Genomic DNA, 27607 nt, shown 5'->3' with positions numbered 1-27607 from the left:
CTCGGCCGATCACTTTATGATTTGCCGCTATCTCGGATCTCTCACTCGTTTCTCGCGTTTTCTATCGTCCCGTTTCAAGAACAAAGTCAAGCCGAATAGGTACCTGCTTCGAAATAAGCAACTGTTCGGTCCCGAGCCACTTGCTTATTTCGAAGCATTACTGTACTAAGAAATGGAGTTGTACGGATCATTGATCATAGAATTTTTTAGATCGTAAGATACATACATTTATTCATGTAACTGTTAGGAGTACCATGTCACGCGTCTGTAAAACAAGTCGGTGAAAGAAACTCCTAGCCACAACATGTTACGCGACATCTTCGTGACTGGTAATTGCTATCGCGCTAAAATCTGTTACCGTTGTCGAGGTCATTGAGAACAAACGCATGAACCTGCCGTGACTACGGAACATGGTTTCCCTCGATGCACACGAGATATGCAAGCATCCTTACAAAATAGAACACCGTATCCTTCGAAGATGCAACCTACAATTAAATCAACTTTCTGATATTAATTTACATTTTTTTACAGAGATAGCACGAGACTTTAGGGAGACGCCTGGCTGTCGACGAACTTTCACACAGGTCGTTGAAATCACCGAAAAGGAAAAGCGATTTTCATTTCTTTCAATGTATCGGACGGGCCAGGAATAACACGCTTCTGTTCGCAAAGTCAAGAGAAAATTGCGTTCCGTTGACTTAACGAGTTAAGTGTATACACGGGTCGATGGAAAAATGTTGGTATCGTTAAACGAATAGTATACCTCTGACATTTGCAAAGAAAGCTGTATTAGAAGAGGAGCTGTGTAACGGAGTGACACTTATGAATGCTCGTGAGCAGGAACAACGAAGTCCATCGTGATGTTTGCTTTGTCTGCGATATGAAAGGGCGGCAGACGTCGTACAATTGAATACCAATGAAAATTCGCACGGTGTGTCGTTTGGAAAGCAGTCTGATTTGCTCACAATGCTCATCCTCAGGTTTGATGAAAGAGCAGGTTGGGTACCCTTTGTGTATTTTCTTTATGTAGGACAGCGTTACTTTGGAATGCTGCAAATAATTATGTATCGCGATAGAAATTGTGATTCCTAAGAAATGACACGTGTAAAATTCGTTTACAGATACAAGCTTGAGGAATCGTTTCCGTATGGACAGACAGCTGTGACACGCCCGTACAGAAGACAGCGTAAACATCTTTAGAAAGTTTCTAAATCGGCAAATGATAGTAGCCTTCGTTGGTCCAGCATCTCATTAATATTTCGTGAAGACGTCGAAGAAATGAAACGAAAATGTGTTATGGACAGAGGCGGGCACGTCTACGCTTTCAGCGTGGGTTTCACTTTCGAAAATCTTGTTACCTGTATGATCGTTTGACACCATTCGTTCTCTATATTTTTGCATGACAAATTATACTCTGCGATTTGGGAAGAAGTTTCACGCGACCTCATATGCTGATAACGAGTTAACATAATGATCTTAGGTATTCTGAAGAACCACCTATTAACAACTATGTTACTTTCTTCTGATGGTTTTAGAATAAGAATAGAATAATTTCACAACAATTTCACAGACAAATTGTGCCTTCGTCATTCATGCCGGAAGCAGCTTACAAAAGGAGATGAATTATTTCAGTAACACCTGTTTCAGGAATATTTTCATTGACAATTGACTTTCTACGATTTTCCAGGAGAGGATTCCTCAGCCTATCATTTTCCAACATGCAAGCAGGTGAATTTCTCCGCATAGCGAGCGTCTAGTCTATTAGAAAATAGCGAAGCTGCAGCAGCAAATTATCGACGATTAAAATTTAAGAAGGATTCTTGACAGAAGAACGAAATCTTCAGTTTCGTACTTATTATCATGGATTCAGATACATCCAGACAATTGAAGACGAGGTTGGTTAATTCCAAGTATATTGAGTAAAACTATGAAATAATACGCTTCCGTAATCTGATATTCTTGACAGGGTGAATGGATCATCTGAAAGGATCATACGAGGAATCTGTGTTAAAATTCTTCGTCGCACGATTCGTTGCGTCACACAATGCAAAGATCTTAATCATTGATGCATCGTTAATAAGGAATTATTATTGTAACGCTTATGTTGCTCACGATCAGTTTTTGCTTTGACTTCAAATGGATATCAGTTTTAATTTCTACAGGATCTTAATTTAGTTTATTAAGTATTGATCGATAGTATCAATTTTCTTCTGAGATGCAATAATTTCAAAGTTGTTAATTAACTGATGATCAGCTTATTAACTGATCAGAGTTACTCTCATGCAATAGTAATGAGAGTGAGCCAGTCAAGCTCTAATTACTCTAGTAATACTTCAATTTCATGCGATATTTCATGTTGCTGCTTTTCTTTATTAATTATCAATGATAACAACTTTTTACATCAATTGACTGTGAAATGACTAATTATCAGATTCTCGAATCATTGAGAATCGAAAACAGGTTAACATTTTACAACATTCTATTCCACATTTTCATCCATTTTCTCAAACACAATTGCCCTACTAATTCCAGGAATTTGTTTACAGAGCCCACACAGTGTATCAAGAATTCATTCAGGTTTAATTATCAGGCATGCGATAATTGGGATCATTGAACGCACAAAATACTCCTTGAGGAGAGGAGGAATGTTTCGAGTAGTTAATGAACGATTAGTAGCGTGCGATTGGAAGCAAAATACCGTGAGAGAGACTACAGTCCTCGAATAAGAGGAGACAGGACGAGAAGGAAGATGAAGAGAAGATGCCGCGGTCATGAAGGCGGTACTTTCACTCGGCAGTGTGTCGAGGATGTGCACGCTCGTGAACTTGCCACGATCAGCGTAAAAAGCTTCGACGATACGAGTAAAGAGCTCGAGTTTTGTCACGTGTGAGCTCTGAATCCGTCGAGGATCTCCGGCACGACGCGTTTAACCGCGTTCATGCCGAACTGTTTGAAAAGCGAAACTTTTCTTGGATCAAGTTCTTGCAATTAAACTTGAAGTCAATTTTTAGACAGTCAAGCAATGAATTATTATTAGAAATGTAGCTTATAGTTTATGATAAATTACTCCAGGGTAGAAAAGAAAGAAATGATTCATATTTCGAGCAGGTCGAAACAGAAACGCGGAAACGCTGTCACGTGAAAGCGCGTTTTCAGTGTCGCCAAGTACGCGCCGATTATACAACCGAGTCCTTGGCGTTGAATAATGCATAGGTCCGGCAAGAAGATGCAACGAATCGAGCGAGGTGCAATTAACTTGCAACGTACAGTGGTACGCGACGAAACGCATAGCGGTGCGACGAGTGAAAGTCGAGGATGACAGCTTTGTAATGAACGTTGAAGGAACGTCCTCGTTCGGAACAATTTGCTGGATGAGCCATGTAACTGGACGGACCTCCGTGATCGATTTCCTCCGATGAGAGCTCGATGGAAAGCGATCGAAAGAAATCGTTCATGAGAAAGAGTTCAAGGATGTGATATAAGGTTTGAAATCAGATGGTATTCGAGTTGAAGACAAAATTGATGTCTGCTTTTTATCTTAATGGAATGATCAATGAAGAGTTGATGTAAGTGAATGATAAGTTCTTAGAAAAATTATTTCATCCTTTTAGTAGACAAACAAATGATAAACGACTTTTGTTACCTTTAACATTAAAAGGGTTAAATTTTTCATATTGTATATAATTTATAAAATGATTTCATCACGTGAGTTTTCACCCGATGATTTCATAACGAGACAACGTTAAGTATATATTAGGTCTGATCAACAGCGGCTGATCTTCCTTTCAGATTGGGTCACGCGTCATCGTCGAACAGAGAAAAAACTTTCTTCTCGGAGGATCGAAAAGATGCCACCTGCTTAAGGTACAATGAACCCATCGCATAGAATATCCACACCCAAATCGAGGCTCTCTTTGTAAAAAGTAATTACTTTCTCCCTGAATGTGGTTACAGTAACTGTAGGTAACCACTGCATTAGAAATTGTCTGTTTTAGTTTTCAAGAGACACAGTCATTCGTCTTTGTCTACCTAGGGCGATACAAATCAGCTGTACTGTTCCCAGTTCATTTGTCAATACACAATAAAAGTGTGTTAATGCGTGAAACACACGGTAATTGCTTCGGAAATTGTTCAAAGTTAATTTGGAAATTGCGTGGAAGAGCGGAGTCATTAAGAAGACTTTAGAGGCACCGAGAGAATGACAAAATTAGAGAAGAGAGAAGAAAAGGATACCGTTTTTGTGCCAGCGGTGTTTCATTTTAATTCAAGGCAAGGTCAGGAGAAATGAGACGTTTTTACGAGTTTCATGGTGAAACGACAAACGGTTTTAAGTGATAGAAGGAAAACCGCAGCCGTAACCGCAATATATTAAGTTTCCTTTCTTGTGTAAATTACACCCATAGATTAATAAGAAGTATCCGTATCGTTTCAGTTCATTAACTCTGGAAAGCTGCCGTATCATTGCATTCTCCAAAAAAAAACGAGAAACGTATAAAATCCAGACTGTTAACACGTTCCATATTTAATTTTAATTGCAATTAATTGCTCCAGTGAGAGACACGCTCTTGTACCACATAACAAATAGGTTGCTGGAATGAAGGAAAGAATTAATTCGCTCCGTTAACGGTGTTCTCTTCAAAGTAGACAAGATTCGAGCAAATGGATCGTTAAAATGAAATGAATTTCCGCGGCTGCAGGAACAACGTGGTAAGAGGGAAAGAGTTCAAAGGAAAGCGGTACGATGACCGAAAGAAAGTTTTTAATGATAAAGGAATCTTGTTGGAAGCAACGAAATTAAGAATATTTAGGTAACATATTTGTAAGTGTAATGTAGAGAAGAGGCAAATAATAATTATTTGAATTTCTTTTCCAGAGATTCAAGGATAATAGCAATGGAAAAAAGAAAATGGAAAATGTGTTTCAAAGGTAACAATGATGTTGAAAAGGAAATGCCTTCGTACACCTGTGAATACCTGAATCGGGGGCCCCACAAACACGGGAGAAGAAAGTCGCCTGCACACAGAATGCTCATCGGGAACTTCTTCTGGGTAGAAATCTGAATTTTTCCAGCATTGAGTCGCACGGCACAACTAACTTTCGATTGCCGACGCGTCCGCAGGATTTATAAGTACGTTTCTCGACAACAACATGCTACAGGATCTAAAAGATTATCTATCGGGAGAAACTTACTTCTACCATCCTGAACCAGCACGTGTAAGGTGTTTTAAGTAATTCCAAATGGACTCTAAAGAAATATATACTTTTTTCAAGTAGGCAGGTAAATTTGATGAATTTTATTTTTAGGTACACAATGGAAGAATATCTATTATCTTTTCACTCGAACACTTTTCACTTGTAGCGACTGATTTTCACTGTCACACGGTTTACACGAATGGAAGAATCATCACCGTTGGAAAGACAGGTGCAACAGAGGTTGAGTGAAGGAAACCAGAGGTGATAGTGAAAAAGAAAGAGAAACTTGCCGGTGAAGAGGTACAATGAATGAGTGGTTTCGTACTCACCAAGCTCATGATGCTGTCTGTGCCCACGCTCGGTTAGCACGCGGCTTTTACTCAGGAAGATCATCTTCAAGTAGTGATAGTTTTAAGGAAGAGGAGGGAGGGGTCCGCGATGTTGATACACGTGTATACCGCATACCAACGTGAAACATTTCTTTCGCTATTTTCCATACTATTCGATAGACATTGAGCGGCCCATTTTCGTGCAATGCTTGTTGTTTCTGCATTATTCTTGTGAATGAAACAGGAATTTATCAATCAGATTCATGCAAATGTTAAATATTGTTATTTTCATACGATTTTTGATAGATCATTGTTTTAAATATATTTTGAACATATTCTTTAATATAATTTTGAAAGATTATTTTAAATATTGGCTTAGTTAATAGTTTATAGACCCTCGATTATGAAATTTAGTTCATTCAAATTCAAATTCTTGTATTGTAGACAAGAAGAAAATTTGTCATACGAAGGAAAGTATTCGGGAAAGTATTGCTAAACGATTATGCAAATATTTGAAGTGACGGAAGCGCAGACGGTTTCTTATGAATCCATCAATTTCTATAAGAAAAAAAATATTAAGAAAGTTTTAAGGTGGCTGCTATTAACATATTTTTAGTACAAATAACAAAAAGATCTTACATTTTAAGAGAAATTGAAATACCATTGTACCTAAATGATGCATTGAATAATAAAGTTCTCATTCTCATTTTTAAAAGTTCGTTTTTTATTTCTCCTTTGATACGGGAAGCATTTTTGCATTATTATTAATTTTCACGTTAAATTACTTTATTATTATATAATCTATAATTATTTATAATTGATTACCACCCTATTGATCCGTTCTAATTCAATTTTATATCCTGCTGTGTTCCCGCGGAAATAAAAGTTTTGAACAGCGCCATCTAGCGGTTGGTGTTTTTGAACTGCTCCTAATACCAGGATCACAGAAAAGTAAAAGAGGTATCCGGTAAAACTGTGCGACAAGGAGAGGGGATCCATGTAACAAAGATGGCCTACTACACCTTGTGACGTCATAATGGCGGCGCGCCAAGTAGATCATATTTGGCAAAAAAATAATCAATTACTCGTTTCTGAGGAATAATTTATGCACTTTTATGATTGCTTCTTTTAGTTCGGTACTCGAGTAACTTTCACGTATAGCTTTTTCAAATATTCTGCTTGTAATTAATTAATTATTAATGGCTTAATGAATCGTCGGCTAGATGCAGCGAGCGCATGGTCTGCATTTTCGGTTATTTATGAACTTTTAGTGATTAATTCATGAATGTTAATGATTGAAGAATGAAGTTTGATTCAATACCTACTTTCCTATGTAAGATTTGTTAAGATTATGTTCGAAAATAATTAATTATTAAGATTCCCGGGAGCGATTGTCGCTGTCGAGTGCCGGTACGTAACTATCCTTCATACATTCCTGTTATTTTCTAACTTCTCGTAGATCATTTATGAATATTTAGAGGTATATCTACTACTACAAGTCCTTAGAAACATTCTGCGATCAGAAATGAGAATTGAAAAATCATTGATAAATCGTTGATAAATTCCGACGGCTCGTCAGCTCGTATCGAGTTGAATTATTAGTCTATTAATAATTAATTAATCACAGATCGAATCCTGCTAAAACTGAACGTGAAAGTTACTCTAGTTCCGAACTATAAGAAGCAATCATAAAAGTGCATAAATTGTTCCTTAGAAACGAGTAATTGATTATTTTTTTGCCAAATATGATTTACTTGGCGCGCCGCCATTATGACGTCACAAGGTGTAGGCCATCTTTGTCGCATGGTATACCCCTTCCTTATCGCACAGTTGCGCCGGATACCTCTTTTACTTTTCTGTGATCCTGGTATTAGGAGCAGTTCAAAAACACCAACCGCTAGATGGCGTTGTTTAAATTTTTAATTTGTTTAGGAGATGTGTAACAGGGTGTAAAAGTTAATCTGTACAATAAAACATTATGAGCGTTTATTGGTCCCCATTTATTCTTTATTTGCCTTGTCCTTCATTGAAATTTTAGTAAAATTCAATTGAAAATTCATGAAGTAACACCAATAAATTAATAACAAGTTACTATTTTACAAAAAAGAATTTATCTTTATAAGCATGCTGACGTAGAACACCTAGTTTAAGAAATTCATTTATGTAATTTGTTACAACAATAACATATTAATATATTTTTTCAATTCCCCGCGGTGATACGGATTTCAAACTAATTGCATCAGTCGAAAATAGAAAAACAAGCTATAGCAGTCGGTATGACTTTAAATTAAATTGGAGAACAGAAAAGCGAAAACCATGGCGGCGGTTCTGTTGGCAAGGTTGTACTTTCGTTGTATTGTACGTTTTTCTGACCGAGAGTACAAGCGTTGAAAGAATATTGCCGTGGAAATTGAATCAGGAAGAATAATGGTACGTAATTTATCAGAAACAATGACTGTCCTTCTGTTATTACCATGTAAAAGGGTTGTAATTATCAACATAACCTTAATCGGAGCGAATGAGATACGTCATTTCATGTATCATCATTTGTTTGAAACATATGAACAATAAACACAGCTTAACTGTTTCAGTTTTTGTTCTTTTTTTGAATACAGCTTATTTAAACCTGTTAATACTTTACATTCATGTTATTTTAATGTTATCAGAGTCACTGCGGTGAATCTGGCGAATCCGATGACGGCGGAGACGACCAGGAAGGTTCTTCTTATTCGGAAACAAATATCGAAGATGCCTTAACATCTTTCAGGGAGCGATGGCAGCGGGAATTAGAAATATCACCAAGAAGAGAGAGGTCAAAGACTCAGTCCACAAAGCTGGTTGACTATGATGTTTCCAATGATGAAGAGCCATTAGATACCATTGAAATCAAGGTATAATAATGTTTGGCATATATCTTGAAACAAATATAACATGAAAGATTATATATTTCAGGCAAGAAATTTGTTTTTAAAAGGAATTGAATATGAAGAAAGTAGGAAGTTTTATGAAGCTATTCAATTTTACAAGCGTGCTGTACTGTTAGTTCCTGATATTGAATTACGTTTATATGAGTCAACTAAATTGAAATCAAATGATGATGGTGATAAACAATTGGAAGATGATGTGAGCAGTATTAATGATAATACTGAAAACTATAATGAAGAAAAAGAGGAGGAAACTGATTTATTTGTTAAATTATGCAAAATTGTAAATCGTAATAAATGTGTTTGTTTTCCAAAATTTGAACAAGATGTAAGTATTTGCGTTGAATGTTATACGATAATCGACAAAAATATAATTGTATATTTATTTTTATATTATGTTGTTGTGGAACATCCTGATACACATTGCAGGGCATTCATTATTTCAGGCAACTCATATTTCTGCTTTGCCTATGGAAATAATGCTTTATATATTAAGATGGGTTGTTTCTTCAGACTTAGACTTGAGATCTCTTGAAATGTTCTCTGGGGTATGCCGTGGATTTTACATATCTGCAAGAGATACAGAGATCTGGAGACTTGCCTGTGTTAGGTAAATCATTCAAACTTTTTATTAAGTCAATTTTGATAATAATTATTTGAAATTATACAGGGTATGGGGTGTACATTGTGGAAACTATGCTCCGAAATACCGATCGTGGAGAGATATGTATTTACAACGGCCTAGATTAAGATACAATGGATGTTATATTAGTAAGACCAGTTACATTCGCGATGGTGAAAATAGTTTTCAAGATCAGTTTTATAGACCTTGGCATTTGGTGGAATACTTCAGGTACCTGAGGTACGTGATAATTAACAATAATTTAATAAAACATTTACTATCAAAAGAATTTAATCCATATAAAATTTTCTTTGTAAATAGATTCTTTCCAGAAGGAAGAGTTTTAATGTTAACTTCAACGGATGATGCGCAGAGTTGTGTAAACTCTTTAAAAAATCGTGTTCCACGCAATCCCGCAATTCTAATTGGCCATTACAGATTGCACGATAACTATGTTACTTTAGTGCTCAGAAAACAAGAAACAAAAACTGTTGTTAACACATACAGGAAGAACAAAAGGGAACCCATACATGATAGTGGGGAACAAACTTTTCACCTTGTAAGAGTTTATAATACTGATATTAAATTATAAATTATCAGAATATGTTTCAGAATTTTCTTTATGAATGTTTACAGGAATTTGAAATACAGGATCACCATAGACGGATAAATTCGCAATTAAAATGGCTTAGTTACACTATATTCACGAAGTACAGAAATGGACATGAAGTAAAAATGTGCTTGAAAGAGCCGTCTGTTAGAGAATGGAGAGTGTCAGCTATCGGCGGACGATATCCGCCTCTTAAATTCAGTAGAGTTAAAAGTTATACTCAAGAGAGTGAAGCTCCCCTACAATAAGCGTAACCGAATGCAGAATTATTAATCGTCTGGATTACGTAAGAGTACAATAATGGAGCTAAAATTTAAGAGAAGACTAAATTCTAGCATTACAATCAGTCTTGATGTATATTTTCACTACACGCATTAGCATAATGTTCTTTGAGATTTCGTAATAGATATTAATTATTTTCTTTTATTAACCTATCATACAGCTTTCACGTTACAGTTTTCTCTTAAATTCTATCAACTACATTAATTTTTACGTAGATGATATAAACGAGTAATTTATAGATTTAATGAAATCGTTATATCATGCACTGGAATAGTGCCTTATGTGCTTTCAAAATAGGTGCTTATATTTCAGGACTTGTTTTTGTTTTTTATTTATGTTTATTATTTACCATTTGTTTAACAGAAATTTAGAGATCGATCATTACAGTATAACAGATTTATTCATGATTTTGATGAAACTATATGCTACCTAGAGTAAGCAGTTTCGGAACCGCAAGAACATATACGCTAAACATTACACCAAAAATATATTCACCTTGCAGGTGTTATCTATCAATTATTTTTATTTAAGTTAAAATATATTTGTTACATTATATTTCTTGCGGCTCAGTTTTGCATGGAACCTTACTTGGAAACGTATATATTCAGTCAAAGTATATGGAAGAAACGAAAATTAAGATATATTACCTCGATACATATATATTCTTTATTTTCTGAATTATGAAACTTATTGAAGAAGCCGGTCTATGCCTATAATTTTTAAATGTAAATGGGCCATTTATGTACCACTGTTTATGGAATTAACCAATTCTAATATTTTGGAACAGTTTTATTTGTTAAAAATGGCGAATAGCATTGACATTATGAGTCAAAGGTACGAATGCTCGGGAACATGTCTTGTACTTTGCTGTGGGTATTAAATTCTTATAATAATCACAATAAACGTATTTTTGATGTGCTTATTTCGTTTCAATCAATTTATCCTTCTACGATTTAATTCAAACGATGCTTAAAATACACATTGGTTCATCCAATCATTTTTAATTATTGGATACGATAAAATCATTTTTGTACTGACAATTGTACTCGAACTGTTTAAAGATACTTCTTTTCCTTATCATATGAAATTTTAGTATATGTTTCTTTCATTTCTGTACAGCTGCTCTTAAAGATTTATCTAGTCAATTATGAAATGTATCTACATAAATAAACGTCAGTTCTCGTAGGCTCGATTTATCACAGACTTCAAAGAACAATATTCAATCACAGTTCATCGTGCTTCAACTCGACGAGACTCGTTCCGTTGCACGTAGACGGGTCAGATATCCAAGCAAGATCTTGCAAAGTCGCTGCATGCATCGAGCACACAGCCAGAACGACCAGCACGTGCATCAAATTATGAGAATTCAACGCCAGATCTAATTTGCCTGGAATCCATTTTTCAGGGATACGCATGGCCCCAATAATTGCTCCTACCACGGCTATGAGATCCTGAAGAAAAGAAATTCATCCAGCGTTATCGAATCTCCTGTGTGTTCAACAGTTAAGTTCATTCACCTGTAATACGATGTGAAGTAAAGCATCTGGAGACCCGCCACCGATATCGAAACACCGTAGGATCATTATCAACATCCTCATGAGGAAAGGAGGTGCAAAGCATAATCTTCTCTCCCAGGGAGACCGTGCGATCATCGCCTAAGAAACACGCGGCTGTTTCAGAGATTATAATTCGCAGTGGAAGAGAAACATGGGAAATACCTTCAGAAGCCCCCAAATGTTAAGGAAGCAGTAGATGAACATACAGCAGTACCAGTAGCCATTGGGTAAACAGTGAACTGTCGCGGCCATCATGGGTATAGCTCCTAAAAATGAATAGCAATATTTGTACAATCTTCATTGATTGATAGTTGTGTGGTTTTAATGGTATTAAGTATTACCGAAACTTTGGCACAGCCATATGCCAATCATGTCTAATTTCAATAACGTTCTGTAGAAGATAGCGTCGTAATTCAAATTCATGAAGAGGTGATAAATAAAGGAACCAACCCACGGACTAACGGCACCGATCAAGTGGCACCAAGATAAGATTCCTAGGAAGATACTTTGGGTACTCCATGGAAGAAGTTGCGGTATCGTCAGTAGCATGTACAAGATCGCAAATCCTGCAATATGGTTTGTTAAATTATATAATTATAAATTTAAAATAAGGGGTGCTATCGGCTCGTACTACTATTGCTACAATGTACCATCCCTATGCAACAAGTGTCTGTTCTTTATATTTCATAATCAGAATAATTGATTCAATAAAAGGGAGAGCTTGTAAATAATGCAGACAGATTTGTCTATGAAAAGTATTCACGTGACGGTCGTATTTAATTTCACAATTTATCTTGTTTTATTCTTCAATTATTAATAAAGTTCACTATTCGACATTGACATTTTCATTTTAATAATGTTGTACATAATGTATACTAGAATTACTTTCGTCAATCGTTCGCATTTCAAATATAAATGAAGTTCAATCCATAAATATGTAAGCGCAGTACTTATCAATGTCATGCATCTGGATTAAGAACGAATCTAAGGAAGCTAGTGTACGGCTTCATCGCACCGACAGGAACACAATGATATTTCATAGAAGTTCACCTTGAAATCGCGTAACTGAAGGGTAATCCAGTTTTCTACTTAATTGAATCACAATAGCTATAGCTCTAGCTTTTTTATTGCCTTCGAACACCTCCGCAGAGGTGATTATGCCTATAAGATCAATATACTGGAATTATCCTATAAGATATTTATTTTTGAATAACATACACCAAACGATCCGCTACCAACATCACTGTCTTTTCAGAGGGTATCTACCATCTAACAAAGGACATCCGGTACTCTGAGGACTCGTAATCTCAAACTTACCATGTGTTATGATATTAATCGTCTCATTGTGGATGTAGAACAGACTCCCAAGGCATTGGCGAACGGTCATGAGCGGTCTGTACCCGGACCGGATGTGAGGGTTGAACTGAAGGTGCTGTGGCATGTCGCTCCATCGTCGCAACAGTCGAATCTTCGGCGTCTCCTGAGCCTGCATCCTTCCTTGCTCGGAGTTCCGCTGATCGAACGAGTCCACGTTATTGCTGCATTGGGGCGGAGGGTCTGATACCTCCGCATGATGCTTCCCGTTTCGAAGCGACGTCGTGCAGTCTGAATGGCCGTAAGGAATGTTCGAAGCGCACGCGGGACAAAACGGTAGCTTCCGGAGCAGATATCTCAGCTGTGACGTCGGCGACGACGGTGTCGTTACTGCATCGCTTTCGTACTCGTCCACCACCATCCGTGGTTCTGACCTCTCTGACGGTGTCGTTACCAGGGAAACCGAATCGATCCTTTTCACTGCCAGAGGGAACGCACCCCCTTCGAATGCATGCGACCAATCTCCGCGAGCTCAGTTGCCGATTTATCCGAGAAACCCCTTCGCTCTCAGGCCTGCCCAATATGCAGGACGATGCCATTTTTAGAAAGATGCGTGTTGATCGTTTGTTAGGTAGGGGAGGCAGAAAATGATGTGTTATAAAGGATGATGGAGTCTGCCCTAATAGATTTCTTGGTCTCAAAGATAGGGGTTGAATATTTGAGGTGATGGATGGTGAAAATTTTTCAGAATTACATTTTTTTTAGTAGTTTACTAATAAATTTCCGAACCTTAAATATTGTTAAGCACGGTGAAACTTGGACAATTTTCATTTTATTTTTATAACGTTCTACACCGCTCGTAAAGTAACACTTTACACGTTCATCGTCATGTCGAAAGGCTAATTTTGTCTGAAACCCTAAAGTTTAAAATCGAGGAATGACGGTTAATATTTTTAGCCTATTCATTAGATCAAGCACCGGATAAGGTGCGATCTTGGTTAAGGGCCAACATAAATACGGCCTGAATGCCACGTGAGTCGAAAATCACTGTGCGATATTCAATTGGTTCTAGATTGTTCTCAGAGCGATTGCCTTTTCTCATCAAATGTCATTCGATGTCTTTTAAGGAAACAGGAAGCACTACCAGACAGGGGCAACGCGGTTTTTACGCGACATGCTTCCCGCGGTTGTCGCCGTTAAGACTAAGGACGGGCGTTCGACTCTAATCAATGGATAGTATCCAACTTGTAAGCTTATATAATTAATTTGTGAGTCATGTTAGGTTCCTTTAACTACGTGCAATCATTTGTCCCTTTGTGAACTGTTCGGGACCAGGTAACGTGTTCTACGACACGCTGAGACATAACTATACTCTTTGTTGTTCGATCACTATTAAAAGTAACGTCAAACTTATTTCGTATTTGGGGTTAGTCGGTTGTCATACAGCGCAAGCGCTGCATAGTAAAACACATTACCTGCACCGAGTCCTTTTGCTAAGCCGCAGTCACCCGGATAAGATGGGTGCAAGTTTATTACAGTGTATGATCTATCGTATTACCAATAGAAGTTCGTCTATTCTAAGTAGTGCGCTAAAGGGTCAGAGCAATCGGGGTTACTTTTACCGTGGACTGAAGGTAGGTCAGGCAGAAATCAGACGGTGGAAAGTCATTCAGGAGTAATGGTCATTGAGAATTTCATTAATCCCATTAATTCACCTGTCGTGATTTTCCCTCCTTCGCGACACAGTTGGCGCAGGTCCAGTCATGTCACGTGGCCTTGTTCATGGGGTAATCACGGTCACATCGAATTATCGACGCACCCTCATCGATATCGAAATTGCTTTATGTTAAAGGACTCGGTCCTTCCGTGATTGCGAAATATAGTGTCACGGTACAATGTTGCATTTATTTCTTTCTTTTTATTAAATTGTCTCTGAATGAAACGTGTGAAGGTGAAACGATCGCTATGCATAACATGGTGGTTGAAATGATTGCAGCGATCGTACAAAGACCTATGGGCAATTGCAGAAGATTTGATCCCATCCGTGGCAATGAAATATTACATTCAGAAGCGGTCTAAGCTCATCTCTAAATTTGTTTCATTTAAATCGATAATAGAGGTAAGTCAATGTGTACATACATTCCATTGATTTTTTAATTTTCGCGGTTTCATATATTCATCTTGCTTAGCGTACCGTACCGCCCATTGAAACCTTTTACCGATAATAATGTGCTTCCTGTAACATAATTGAGGTGTGGTGCCACCTACGATAGTATTCATCAACTTTGTGATGCGCAGTCGCGGCATTTTTTCTCACTAGGAGATTGCGTGCGCATGCGTAAATGACACTACTAGAGATATTACGTGATGCCATAGCTGTATACATTACACATCTGAAAGTGGTTTGCATACTTTCTGCAGTTTCTCTTACCCTTGCAACAAATGTTGGTATTCGTATAGTAAAAAGACTCCAAACGTACAAAATAACAATACATTACATTAATATTATTTGTGTAGCATTCTATTTCATTAAATTAAAACTTTCTCCTTTCCTTAAACTTTTCTGGGGCCCAATCATGCCTTCGTATTTAAAGAACATAAGTACATCATTGAAACGGTCCTAGTGTTTTTTTTTAGTATGCATGAGCCAGAAATCCCATACTGCGCATCAATCCAACTAGCCACTCGGTATTTATATGTTTATCTCAAAACCTCGTGAACATCATGATTTTCTTTATTTTTGGTTAAAAATTAAGTATGTTTTGGAATTTATTAACTTTAATAAAATATGGTGTCGTACGAGTAATTAGTAAACTGATTTGGGGAGAGGTATGTAAACTTTCTTTAACAAATTATGAATAACACAGATGATACTTTAGTGTATATCTTCGGCAAAAATGCCATTTTTATTGTGTAAAGATTGTAAAGGCATAATAATTTAGTAATTTATAACGCTATTTCATGTTATTTTTGTGTCGTTCACAAACCTTATCATATGATATCATATGATAACCTTATCATATGTGCATCGTGCGTACGAGATTCATCATTCAATTGAGCTAACATATTTTACCCTTTTTTTGATACTGATTACATAATTAATATATTGGTTCATTTTTCTGTTACATTAATAGAAGAACAAATTTTGTATTATACACATATTAAAATCCATTCTGGTTTGTTTATCCTACACAAATATTAAAACCGTTATTTTTAAAATTCATATTGATAAATTGATAAATATTATCGTAAATAGATCAATAGTTTCATTTCTTTTTGTTGTAACATTAGCACACTATTTTATAACCTTAAACTGATATCGTGAAATATGTATGCATACATAATTTAAAGTAATCTTTTAAGTAAACTGCGTTTACTTTGAATTTAATTAAACCGATGTTATGTGAAAACAGATATAATTAAATTTATGTTATCATTATTTTTGTCACACTGTAACCGGCAGAAATTATGAATATTGTATTTTTTTTGTACCTACCGGAAGTACGTAAGATTGAGGTTAGTCGGCTAAGTTCGTACATGTTCGGCTCTTTTCGTAAACAGCCGACTTTACGATATCATCCGAACATAGCCGAGTGTCATTCGCCAATCGCATCGATCGGATTTCCACATCGTTGTCACACAATAGTGTTGTACGTAGCACGTCGTTGCGCTCTGTGAATATTTTGTTTTCGAGTACATTTTGGGACCAACCGAGCCTGATTGATCTCTCAAATGTAAGTGCTTCTTCTCATTGTATTATTTCCGTAAGTTAAATTAGAATTATTAAGTGATGTCCACCAGAAATGGTGCATGTGTAGCATTCACTGGTACTTGATGCTTCTCTATCTTCAAGATGGCCGCTGTTTCATGGAAGTTCCCTTATGGCGTATGCCTTGCCAGTTTGTCTCGTAACTTGTAAATTTCATCATATTCGTTCTTTCGCAGTTATCGAATAATTACACATTGTACGTTGACCCGATACACGATCTGCTCTTCAAGAATGTGAGCATTTGAACTCAACGCTCTGTTTCGAAAGAGCGAACAGTTCATTAGCATTAATTTTGGAGCGAGCGTGCCCACGCGTACTCGTTACATTTTCATTTCATTTCCCTACTTACGATTAGTCTGCCATCGTATACACATATCGTATCGTTATTCTAATCGTCTGTTCTCCAATATTTCTAGTGGAACGTTTGAGGAAATGGTTTTTGGCGGGATTTTCGTTTCCCAATTTCGTATTAAAATGCGTCTAGGGTTTTAAAGGAAATTGTCCTACATATTCTAGGCACTTTTATTTATCCTTTCGGAGTGGGCTGTTTCCCTTATACTGCTTTAGTATTCTCTTACGATGGAACTGCCCACGTTTTACAGAATTTTTTGAGCTGATGTCCACGTCGTTGTCGAAAAACAGTGTCATACCACAAGCATCATCTTCACGTTCCTGGGTATCATCCATCTTCAATTTCATTTGGGACCAAGTGAGCCTCTTTCGTCTTCCTAATGTAAGTACACGTAGCGTGGTTTCAGTAGAAAGGCTCTGGTCCTAATTTCTTTCAGACGATTGTACACTGTTATCTCATACATTTATGATCTTCCATTCTTTCCTTCAATAGTATCAGTAATGTCTAATTCATTCTTTTCAGAAATCATAAAGCTATGTATTAAAATAATAATCATAGGCTACTTGTAATTCATAACTATTATTTCATACTCCGTTTTATTCCTATTCTTTCATTCTTTAAACTAATAGTATAGTGGTATGTCAGGATTAATGGTACAAATTAAAAATGTGAGCAGTAGTATTTACGTATTCCTAATTCTACGCGTACGATTCTAATTATCATTAATTATATGTAGCGATAATCGTACATAATATACCATCCTCTTTCAAACAGTTTGATTTTTTAGATGCCGCGAAGCAAGAGGCGCCATCGTACTCGCAGCCACTCTAGGACTAGGTCACATTCTGGTGGCTCTCTACAATACAAACGGAAAATCCGACGAATTGACTACGAGAGCTCGCAAGGAAAGGGAACCTATAGGTTAGTGTTAACAAAAATATTTATCCCTATACTGACTGAGAATATGGGCAACCATTCTTTGCAAGAATGCTGATAAAATGTCCTCGGCACAGAATGCTCTCCAACGGAAACTTCGCGATGCAACTGTTAAAATATGTATGCGAATCAATCAATAGGCGCATATATTGCATAAATGATGAAGTATTCATGATGCTATATCTTGAAACACAAAATCAGAGCATTCAAAATGTGTTCGCTATTGTAAGCGAGAAAGAACCGTAGATTTCTTTTCTTGCAACAAAGTGTTACGCCGAAATCTAGTTTAATTGTTGAGCGCTTTTTGTAAGACTTGCGCAAAAAAAAAGGATTGAGAAAGGAATAAGTGGGGAATAAGTGGAGCTACTACACACGAGACCAATGCCGCGTACGGTCTCCCCCTCCGTGCGCGCCTAGTACACCAACAGGAGATAGAAATTCTCCACGAGGTCTTTATGGCTGTCAGTCGTGGTTGGTACGTTCGTGAGCGTTCACGTTCTTGCCGAGAAGATCTGTGTGTAGGATCATCCGAACGTATACGAGTCCTCGAATATCCAAATTGTTGGCTGTTGTTCTCTCGAGCGATTTGCAGAGCATACGTGAGTGCCGATGTGAATATATCCGGAATAATTTCGTTTGGATAAAGAAATTTGGATAAAGGTATACGCAGAATTCTAAGGAATAACGAGAGGAACTTCTGTTAAGAATGAATTGTTTCGTCCAAATCTTTTTCCAAGATTCGCGCATGGAAGGATTGAATTTCATTGTTTAATTGCTCGAAGAATAGAAACGTAATAGGTTTTCTTAGGAAACCTCGAGTAGAACGCATATTATGTACCAGTATGATTGATAACGTTTCGTGGGGAAAAGAAACATTTAGGGTTCGTTATCGGTTTCTTCTGCAACGTAATGAGTCAGGAATAAGTGATTCCATTGTTTGCCTCCGGTGGTCACGTTTTCAACGTTTGTTTCATAAGTGGATGTTTGTTCCAGTTGATTTTGGTATCTGAATAATCATGATGATCCTCTAAGTAATTCTTAATTTCTTAAATTCTTAATGAAAAGAAATCTTAGAGAATATGAATGGAATGATCGGTTATCTATCAAGATAGCATATCAAATGCATCAGTTATCTTGTGCAGCATCAAATGGCTTTAAAAAGAAACGAGTTCGCGATCGAATCTCAACGTTGATGTTGATTTAGCTAGTCTGACTCGTGAGCAACGCGGAAGAATTCTTCTGTAAACGTGCCACGACACGGTGGCGTGAGGATGATACTGTTTTGCAGAAGTGTTACAGTTGGCTTAGATCGTTTAATTGAAATGTCCTCAGATAGCAATTGCCATTACTCTTTCGACCCTGGAAATCTTGGCGAACGATCGGTAATCAAGATTTTTGGATCGAGCCTTTCATTAAATTCACTGAAAAGCTAAAAATATAAAGCTTGGTAAAGTGTTATTCTTTCTGGTTAGAGCTGTTTCGAGATAACGAGAAAATTTCATTATAAGCGTTTTAAAGTTCGTTAGAACGTTTTGCATAATAAATCCAGGAATAACTACTTCGTTACCTTCGTTTTTTAAGTAATTACCAATATAATGAATAGCGTGTTAAATTAATAACAAGTGAAAAAATTTGTTAGAAGTGTTTGTACATTGCATAATCAGAACATAAAAGAAGTGTCCTTTACCGAGGAAACATTGAATAATTTTTCACCATGATGCGAATGAAATTATTACACGAATAATTTGCCATTTTAACGCACTTTATGTAAATACATTAATGTCTCGAAATAAGGTAGCATCGATTGAGGGTGCATTTCACGAGTTAACGAGACTGTGAAACACGCAACAGGCTGATTTATTTTAACGATTAATTAAATCTGCTAGCTTTTTCCTCTGCTGCCTTTAAGGTTGCGTTAATGAACACTGATAATTTCTCTTTGGATATACTTCCTGCTCTTCTGCAGGTCGTTGACTCATCCTAATTACCTTCTGTATACCACTTGGCTATTCAATTTCAAGATTTGTTATGGTCAGATATAAACGATACGGATAAAAAAAATGCTAAACAGAATTTGTTAATTACAGTGGTGGTAATAATAGCAAAAGGGTATTATTAATATTTATATTACACTTCTTTTATTTTCAGCCTTTCAGATTGCAAGTAGAGATAGAATTAATCTTGGGCTTAACTCTATTTATATTTTATTAATCCTCTTAGGTAGGTAAGGTTAAAAATAATAAAAGATAGCGTCAATTAGAGGATATAATAAACACTTGTGTAATATAAATATTGGTACAGTGAATAATTATATTTCATCATGAATAGAAGCAATTTGCAATATTATAATTATTCAGATTCAAAGAATTTTTTTTAACGACCGAATTTATTACCCTCGTTACTGACATAGTTATTAATCCCAACTGCAAGCGATTGAACGATAATGGAACACTGGTAAACGGAATAGTCCCTGAACGTGGCAAATTATTCGATGGAACGATAAGATTGTTATTGTTATACATATTTATATTGTCGTATTCTTTTACCAATTACTTTTTCAATCAATGTTTCTCGCTACTAATAGCGAATGGATTAATAACAAATTTAGCGCAGAGAAAACCAATCGAGCTTAGAATCTAGGTATCTAGGTTCTCGTACTTGTTTATTTTTTCTCAGGTAGCTTTAGTTGTTCATCCACGAAGGCTTACTCGACAAACTTTGCAATAACAAAATATACTTGTTTGACCTGTTTTAAATTACTTTAAATAATTTACAAAATAACATTGACTGAAAGGTTGAAAAATATTGTTGACGATAAATATGAATATATACATGTTCTTAATGAGTCAAGTTGATAAACGAGAAGGTTTACAAATAAATTACAAACACATTTTTGAAATATTTATATTCTTTTCGCAGTTCTACGTAATTTTTTCTGATGTATTCGAAATTATTTTTCTGAAAGTGATGGTAAGAATTGTTCATGAATAATGGATGCAAGAAATTCGCTTCCAAACATGGTGTTTGTTCTCTCAATATTTATAAATTTCTTGTTTTTTCCTTATGTGAATCATAGCGCGTTTGAAATAGTTAGAGGATCATCTGCTTAAATTTGGCAATGTATAAAATTTTTTCCCTATAAAGGAAAAAATTCATAGAAAGAAATATCAACGATCAAAATCCTTTTATGCAGCAAACGAAAAGAATGTTTTTAAAAAAGATGAGAATCTTGATAAGTTGTTTGTCATGTATCCAGGCAAGTTTTTCGAAGAGATCAAGGACTGTTGCTCTTTAGGGAAGTTCTGTCTAACACAAAAGGAAGTTGTATTCTATAGAGAAAACTTCTTTCAGATGTTCGACCTTCGAACGTATTTCGAACTTCGTTTCCTCTTCCTGGTCAGTTGTTGCCTTTCTTCTCAGTGCTTCTTTCAAAAAATTTCTACTCGTTTTGTAAGGTCTAACGTGATTTCACGGTTTCGTTCATATGAGTAGCGAAAGTGTCCCAGATTTTATTTTTTCCCCATAGGGAAACAAGATACTTTCGTTTCCTTTACAATTCAGCTTCGATGATATTACATTTTTATTAAAATAAAAATATCAATTTTTATGTTAAGAAAAAAAAGTAATTACAAGTTGCTTAAAATAAACGAGACATCCTCCTCTTCGATGATGTGTCGTTGAAACGAGGGCTAAGGGGTATCAAAAATAGCCGTAACAGAAAACCTTTTATCCGGTGGTAAACAGAACCGTAAAATATATTCAAGACTTCTCGTTCTTATTCACAAATCAAGAATTTTCTTTATATATATATTTTTCGACTTTGCTCATTCATTCGTATCCTGAATAAACGTCAGGATCGAGAGAATTGCAATATCGTTCTTTGATACGTCGAAATGGGAAATGACGATGCACTGATAATCAGCAGCGATCACGAAACTGTTCAATTATAATTCAGGTGACAAGACGGACGGAAGTTTAAGGATGCCGGTCCTCTACCTCGCCTTCGCTTCTTGGATTCCAAGGTACGGTATGCTTGAAACGTCCTCTACAGAGAATAACAAAGTAACTCTTAAGAGATTGGATATCGGCTTCTATAGGCGTTTCAGGTGCGAGAGGTCAAAAAATAGGGCAATTGAAAATAAAAATGAGAATTTTGAAAAAAAATTTTCAATCTTAAAGAAATATAAATATTTCTGAATGCAATGACGCAGCATTATTCGTCTAATTAGACTCTTCTTTCCTTGACGTTAATTAGCTTCCTCATTAGTAATTACTGGGTAACTTTCAAATGATACATTGATGAAACTAATCTAGAAAGATACAGAATTATTATGAATTGGTGCCTTCCTGTAGGTTGCATAAGTGTTTATAAAGATACCCATTCGATATAAAGTTGTTATTGGATCAATAAGAGTTACTCATTTGATGCTACATCACGTATTTTCCTCCTTCAGCTACTGCGGAAAGGCATTGAATATAGTAAACTACTTAAGATAAAATCACAAATATTTAATTAATTTCAAAGCTGTTATAAATTCAAATTAGTCCTGTTCCTATAATTTATATGCAAATATTAGAATTTATCTTTAAACGAATTGTGATTGTATTTTAACGCTTTTGTAGCTTTGCCATCTTCGTATCCTGTCGACACGTGATGTGTAATGTAAAATGAGTCGCTTCAAAATGATTGACAATATTATTACTAACTTCCGCTTGGTAGTTTGTCTGGATTGAATTCCATTCTACAACAATTAACCATCAAGATTATCTTCGTTGTTTGACGTCCAATTTACAGTAACGGAATGACTAATTATTCCTTTCCACGTCGAAGTTTTTAATACTCAGAACTTTTAATTTACTAAACAGAAATTATCAATTTCTTTTTTTATATTGAACCTCTTGGTATTGGATATCAATTAGTAAGAAACATTTGGCCTTCGGAATTAACCCATTCGACCCTGTTAATACGATATTGTTGAAATTAAAAAAATTTCAACGATATCGCGAATCTATAAATATTTACCTTAACTAGTTAGCGTTGTATTAGTATATTTCCAATAAGTACTATAATATAAACGAAGTCTCCAGTAATTATCCGGGTCGATAGGGTTAACGGTGCAGATAACTCATTAATTTTTTTAATTGACACTATTCATGTTGCGAAACATTGCGATAGTAGATAAAGTGTCGACAAGAAAGTGGTAATTGGTAGCTTGGAAGAAGCGCGTGCGATCAAAACTTGGCAGAAAAGAATCTGAAAGTGCTTGTTTGTTGCCTGCGGATGGTCCTTCTTTTTCTTTTCTTTTTTTTTGGCAGCAGTAAGCAATCCAGGGTCAAAGGTGGGAGGTGACGTTGCGGCTAAAGAGGGTGGCCTTTGCGCATAATCCTATGACCCCTTTAACGCGACGATCCTTTCGAAAAGGATACACTGGGCGCGCTATCAATTCCACATTCCCGTAGGCGTTTCGAAGGATTTTTGGACGGGATCCAAACGCACCCCGAGGTGAAGCTGCCGAGGATGCGCTCCCATCTCTACCCGAACCAATTTTCCTTTTCGACCAATCCAATGTTACCCCTATCTAGCCGTACTTGCAGCGCGATGAGTCGAGCACATTTCTTCCACACGCTCGCGTCACACCGCTGATTTACATCGCGCGATACTTCCGAACAGTCTCGTTTCAAATGTCTCCATAGGCAGACCTCTTTTTATTCCTCCTAAACGCGCGCGGTTACACTGTCCACGATTCATTCGTTCGATCAAGGGAGATCTTCTATTCGACTCTGCCCCCAGGAAGGCAATAAATGTTGAACGGTTCAGTCGAAACACGTCAAGATTTGTTTGTGGTTCGTATTTCAGTGAATATGCATTTGTTATATAAAAGGTGTGCGTTATGTAGGGCAGAGTGAGAAAGTGTTTGGGCAAAACTCGTGTCGAGTGGGAAAAATATTAGAAAAATTCTAGGATTTATTGGAATCTTCCATTTTATTTATGATAGAATTAAGTTTAACAAAATGAAAATGTTTAATTTTAATGTGATTGGGTAAAAGAATGATAGAGTGAAAGACTCGATTATGTCGCGGACCATGGAGAGAGCCGAAATTTTATTTTAAATTCTGGTCACGTGAAATAATTGATAATTATTAAATGGAAGAACTAGTATTTTTTTAGTCAGATAATTGATATCTTAAATGATAGCCAGGTGTAAAATAGAGGAATGAAAACGAAGGACGCATGTTTTTGTGCACAGCATAGTTTGCTCATTGAAAGTCCGTGACATTAGCACGTCGTCCAATTAAAAATCTTTTGACGACTTCCTTTCGCATGATTCATCGGTAGAACGGCAAATTTTCGAGCCTTTTTCGTCGGAGATTTCTTTTTTATAAAGGAATCGAAAGATCCACCTCGCGATAAAAGGGGTTGCAAACACGCAACCTTGAATTTCGGTTTTCTGACGTAGTCGACGCTTGATCAAGACGTTGCAGAATACGTCAGCGAGAATGCTGTTAAGTGAAATGGTCTATTTGAAGGCGGACAGAGCTTAAGTAGGTCAACTCACTGTTGCTCTGAAATGTACCGTGCATTTTGTGCTGCAACGCGCAGGGTGAAGCCTGATTCTCAGTCGGTTCCGTCTTAAAATCCAAATATACTCTTATGTTTAAAGCGTTTCGAGTGAGCCACCGATAAATCACTCTGTTTTGCATTTTACTTTGGACCGCTTTTCCTCTGCATATTAATACAGGGGATGATTTTTGATTTTTCAAAAAAAATATTATGTAGAAAAATAGATTTCTCTGCCTGAAATTACCTTGTAATTTCAGAGTTAATTAAAACCATTCTCTAATGTTTATTTTTAGAAACACATTACTTAAGGTGATTAAAGAATCACGAATTCAGATTAGATTATTAAATCAGTGTAATTGCGGTGTAAATTATAAGCAGTGCTTACAATTTAACATTTATCGCTAATGATCAAATCATATCTCGTAATTAGTATTTAACTTGTTTAATTCGTTCTGTTACGCTCGACGAGCTCGTGCTTTCGTTCCAGAAGATTTAAATTTCAAGATCATCGCGGATAACGAGCGAACCGAACTTCAATTTCGTTTTAACAATCTCTGAACATTGTTGCTATAATTTACAACGTTTCATACGGATCAAATGTTCGCCGGGGCTGGTTAGAAAATAGTAAAATCTTCCTTTCTCCCGTTTTTATGGCATACTCGTGAGCGTAATAGAGTGAAAGTAAGATTGCTACAGACAATTGTAGAAGAGTTTCTAATTCTTATTTGCGTTTTAATACTCGAAGTACTGCGGTCAAAAAATACAAAACTTGGTGACTTGCAAAAACCCAAATTAGAAGATTTAATTTAATGATTTTTTAATGTTCCCTTGGAATTCTAAGTGTTAAGGGCCCTTCTCGGTTTAGAATGCCTTTAGTCGTGTGGCGTTTAGATAAGAAACGAACCCAGCCGCCTATTTTTGTCAAACCTCACGTAGATTTAAGAAAAAATGTGTTGGGGACCATACTTAGGACAAATGGCCCCAAAACACAAACATAAATAGTGGAGTAAATAATTCACATGTAATTGTGAATGATAGCTTGAGTTTTTAATCAGAGCAATAACACAATTTTACGTATACTCCACTTAATGTAAGTGAAAATAGGAATGTTTATATAATCCAGGAATTGCTGATTGAATGTAAGTATTGAATTAATAATGAAAAATTTTCACACCACAGTGGAAACATGCGGATTTTATCAACCTTTGTTATTCTGTGCACATGATCAATAATATTAATTATACATAAATTCTGTATTTAAATATTATTTAATATAATGTACACAGACCCCCTGAAACATTTTTGTTTTATTCTTCATTGAATAAAAAAATGATTTGCTGTAGACTGAGAATGGCCCTTAATAATCTGAAACGATCTCCTTCAATTTTCTCGTAATCAAGCGAACATCGTCTATTAACTCGCACGATTACTCGTTAGATCAATTTACCAGCAACGCGCCAAGAACAGTACAGTTATTTCATCGAGGCATCGATAAATCTTAATAAATATCGACGGTTTCAGCGGCGAACGCATGCTAAGGTTACGTCGGGAGGAGCGTGGAAGGAGCCAAGGAAGACGTAGACGAAGTCATCGACGATCACCGAGCGGCGGAAGGCAACACGGTTTTCACGAACGCGATTGTGAACGTCCAGTTCCCCCAACCTCGTCCAGGTGTGCAAGGATCTATCGTCACCATGGTTCGTCGTCGCCAAGCCAGGATCGTCATCGGCACCGTTCGCCGTCCCAAAGCCAGGATCGACATCGGCATCGTTCGCCGTCCACAACAAAGGATCGGCATCGGTATCGTTCGCCGACCCCCAGAAGACAGGTGAGTCCAATGGTGTCGACAAGTGGTTTAAATTTATAAGAAATCGTATGAAAGTAGGATTCGTCTCGTTGGTCCCTGATCATCCAGACCTATTATCCCCTGTAACCATCATAATACACCTGGCAGGTACCACGATACTCTAATTAAAATTGCCGGATCATAATATGAAACTCTCACGATTAAACGAATATCGTTGGTTCGTTGTCCTGACTGTCGGCCTTCCGCGAATTTTCCAATATAGAACCGAGTGAATCATCCCTTGGAGCAACAGCGTGTCCTCTGGCTGTTAGCGTCGTTATCTTTAAGGTTGTCTCTCGCGATATAAATACGCGGTAAAGAGAAGCAGATCGATAGGAAGAAGGAATGAAGAAAAAGAAGAGGAGTCGTTGAATTGTAAGGAAGACAGAAGAGGTGGAGGTAGAAGAAGAAGAAGAAGAAGAAGAAGAAGGTGGTGGTGGTAGGCGGTAGAACGCACGAGAGGGATCAGTCTCTGGAGAAGGCCGCTACGCAACTAGCTTGACGCGTGTACCCGGAGCAAATGCCGATGATTCTTCTTTCTTACCCAGCGTCGGCTATTTTCGACCGGGGACTATTTTCGAGGAGGACTCGTCACACGGTTTCGCCGCGGTTTTAGTGCGAGTTTGCGCCAGATGGCCAGCGCAACACCGTCCGCATCGTCGTCGGAAAACGCGCCGGCAGGGAAGCCGGCTCGCCGGAACCAAAGGCACGCGTCTAGCAAACACTATCGTCGTCGATCGAGTTACCGGGAGTTACCGGTCCGAGCGGGAAATCCGGCAGCGAGAAGTTCGTTTCGGCCAAGCAAGATCGAGACGAACCGACATGTTCAAAGATTGAACCATTCGATCCGAACAGATGTTCGACCAGTCCTGTCCAGTGGATAAAGTGTATCGTTGCATCCTGGAGGAGATTCTGAAGGATCGTGCTAAACGGTGTTTACGAATCGTGGACGGTGAGGTAACCCGAGGCGCTTAGATCATCACCAGCTCGCTGACCCAGAATCGATCACAACCCTGGATTTAGAAATACTCGTCGCCGTTGGCAAGATGCTCTCGTGAGTGAGAGCTTTTATCCTAGAATCGAGAATTGCCTCGCGCGAGATACACAGTCACGCTGGATCATCCTGGAAGCTGGTGCACGCGTGGCGGCGGCGGCTTGGCTGACGGTGGACCGTCGTCAGCTTCGTCGTCGTCGTCTTCGTCGATGATCACTGGACAGGAACTGAATCTTTTGTTGCCTACCGGGAACGTCTCTTGGTGGCCTAGACACGGTTGGGAGTCTTGGGTGCAGTGTAACGTACCCGAAATGACTG

General features: G+C 37.2%; 3 protein-coding genes and 2 long non-coding RNA genes across 6 annotated transcripts in view; 3 read left to right on the top strand and 2 right to left on the bottom strand.

Moving 5' to 3' along the window:
* LOC117603729 (uncharacterized) overlaps positions 1-27607 on the bottom strand; it is a 34495-nt gene that overhangs the window by 6087 nt on the left and 801 nt on the right. The window contains exon 1 of one of the 2 annotated variants that reach the window (XM_034323164.2): positions 5523-5581. The exons of the other annotated variant lie outside the window; for it this stretch is intronic. Coding sequence (XP_034179055.2) covers positions 5523-5531 — 9 coding nt within the window. The 5' untranslated portion in view covers positions 5532-5581. Of the gene's footprint in view, positions 1-5522; positions 5582-27607 lie in introns of those variants that run through there. 2 annotated transcript variants of the gene reach the window in all.
* Positions 170-6112, top strand: LOC117603751 (uncharacterized). The gene is made up of 9 exons (XR_013062971.1): positions 170-997; positions 1122-1895; positions 1967-2460; positions 2547-3566; positions 3790-3923; positions 3996-4808; positions 4874-5214; positions 5305-5554; positions 5967-6112. It is a non-coding gene; the product is annotated as an uncharacterized LOC117603751 (long non-coding RNA).
* LOC117603734 (F-box only protein 9) lies at positions 7638-10847 on the top strand. Its single transcript, XM_034323179.2, has 7 exons — positions 7638-7952; positions 8189-8413; positions 8475-8774; positions 8893-9056; positions 9117-9308; positions 9390-9627; positions 9705-10847. The coding sequence occupies exons 1-7, from the start codon at positions 7950-7952 to the stop codon at positions 9924-9926; spliced, it is 1344 nt and encodes a 447-aa protein (XP_034179070.1). The 5' UTR covers positions 7638-7949; the 3' UTR covers positions 9927-10847.
* LOC117603736 (progestin and adipoQ receptor family member 4) lies at positions 11127-13842 on the bottom strand. Its single transcript, XM_034323182.2, has 6 exons — positions 13620-13842; positions 12834-13403; positions 11858-12082; positions 11679-11782; positions 11478-11615; positions 11127-11411 (listed from the first exon to the last, which is right to left on the bottom strand). Exons 2-6 carry the CDS (start codon positions 13249-13251, stop codon positions 11184-11186), a joined length of 1113 nt encoding a protein of 370 aa, XP_034179073.2. The 5' UTR covers positions 13252-13403; positions 13620-13842; the 3' UTR covers positions 11127-11183.
* LOC117603748 (uncharacterized) lies at positions 13931-26044 on the top strand. The gene is made up of 5 exons (XR_013062970.1): positions 13931-14077; positions 14827-14949; positions 17739-17872; positions 21843-21909; positions 25971-26044. It is a non-coding gene; the product is annotated as an uncharacterized LOC117603748 (long non-coding RNA).

This window comes from Osmia lignaria, chromosome 11 (genome assembly GCF_051020975.1).
Source record: "Osmia lignaria lignaria isolate PbOS001 chromosome 11, iyOsmLign1, whole genome shotgun sequence".
Taxonomy (NCBI): domain Eukaryota; kingdom Metazoa; phylum Arthropoda; class Insecta; order Hymenoptera; family Megachilidae; genus Osmia; species Osmia lignaria.
The sequence above is the reverse complement of the archived record's forward strand: the minus strand, read 5'-3'. Positions and strand labels throughout refer to the sequence as shown.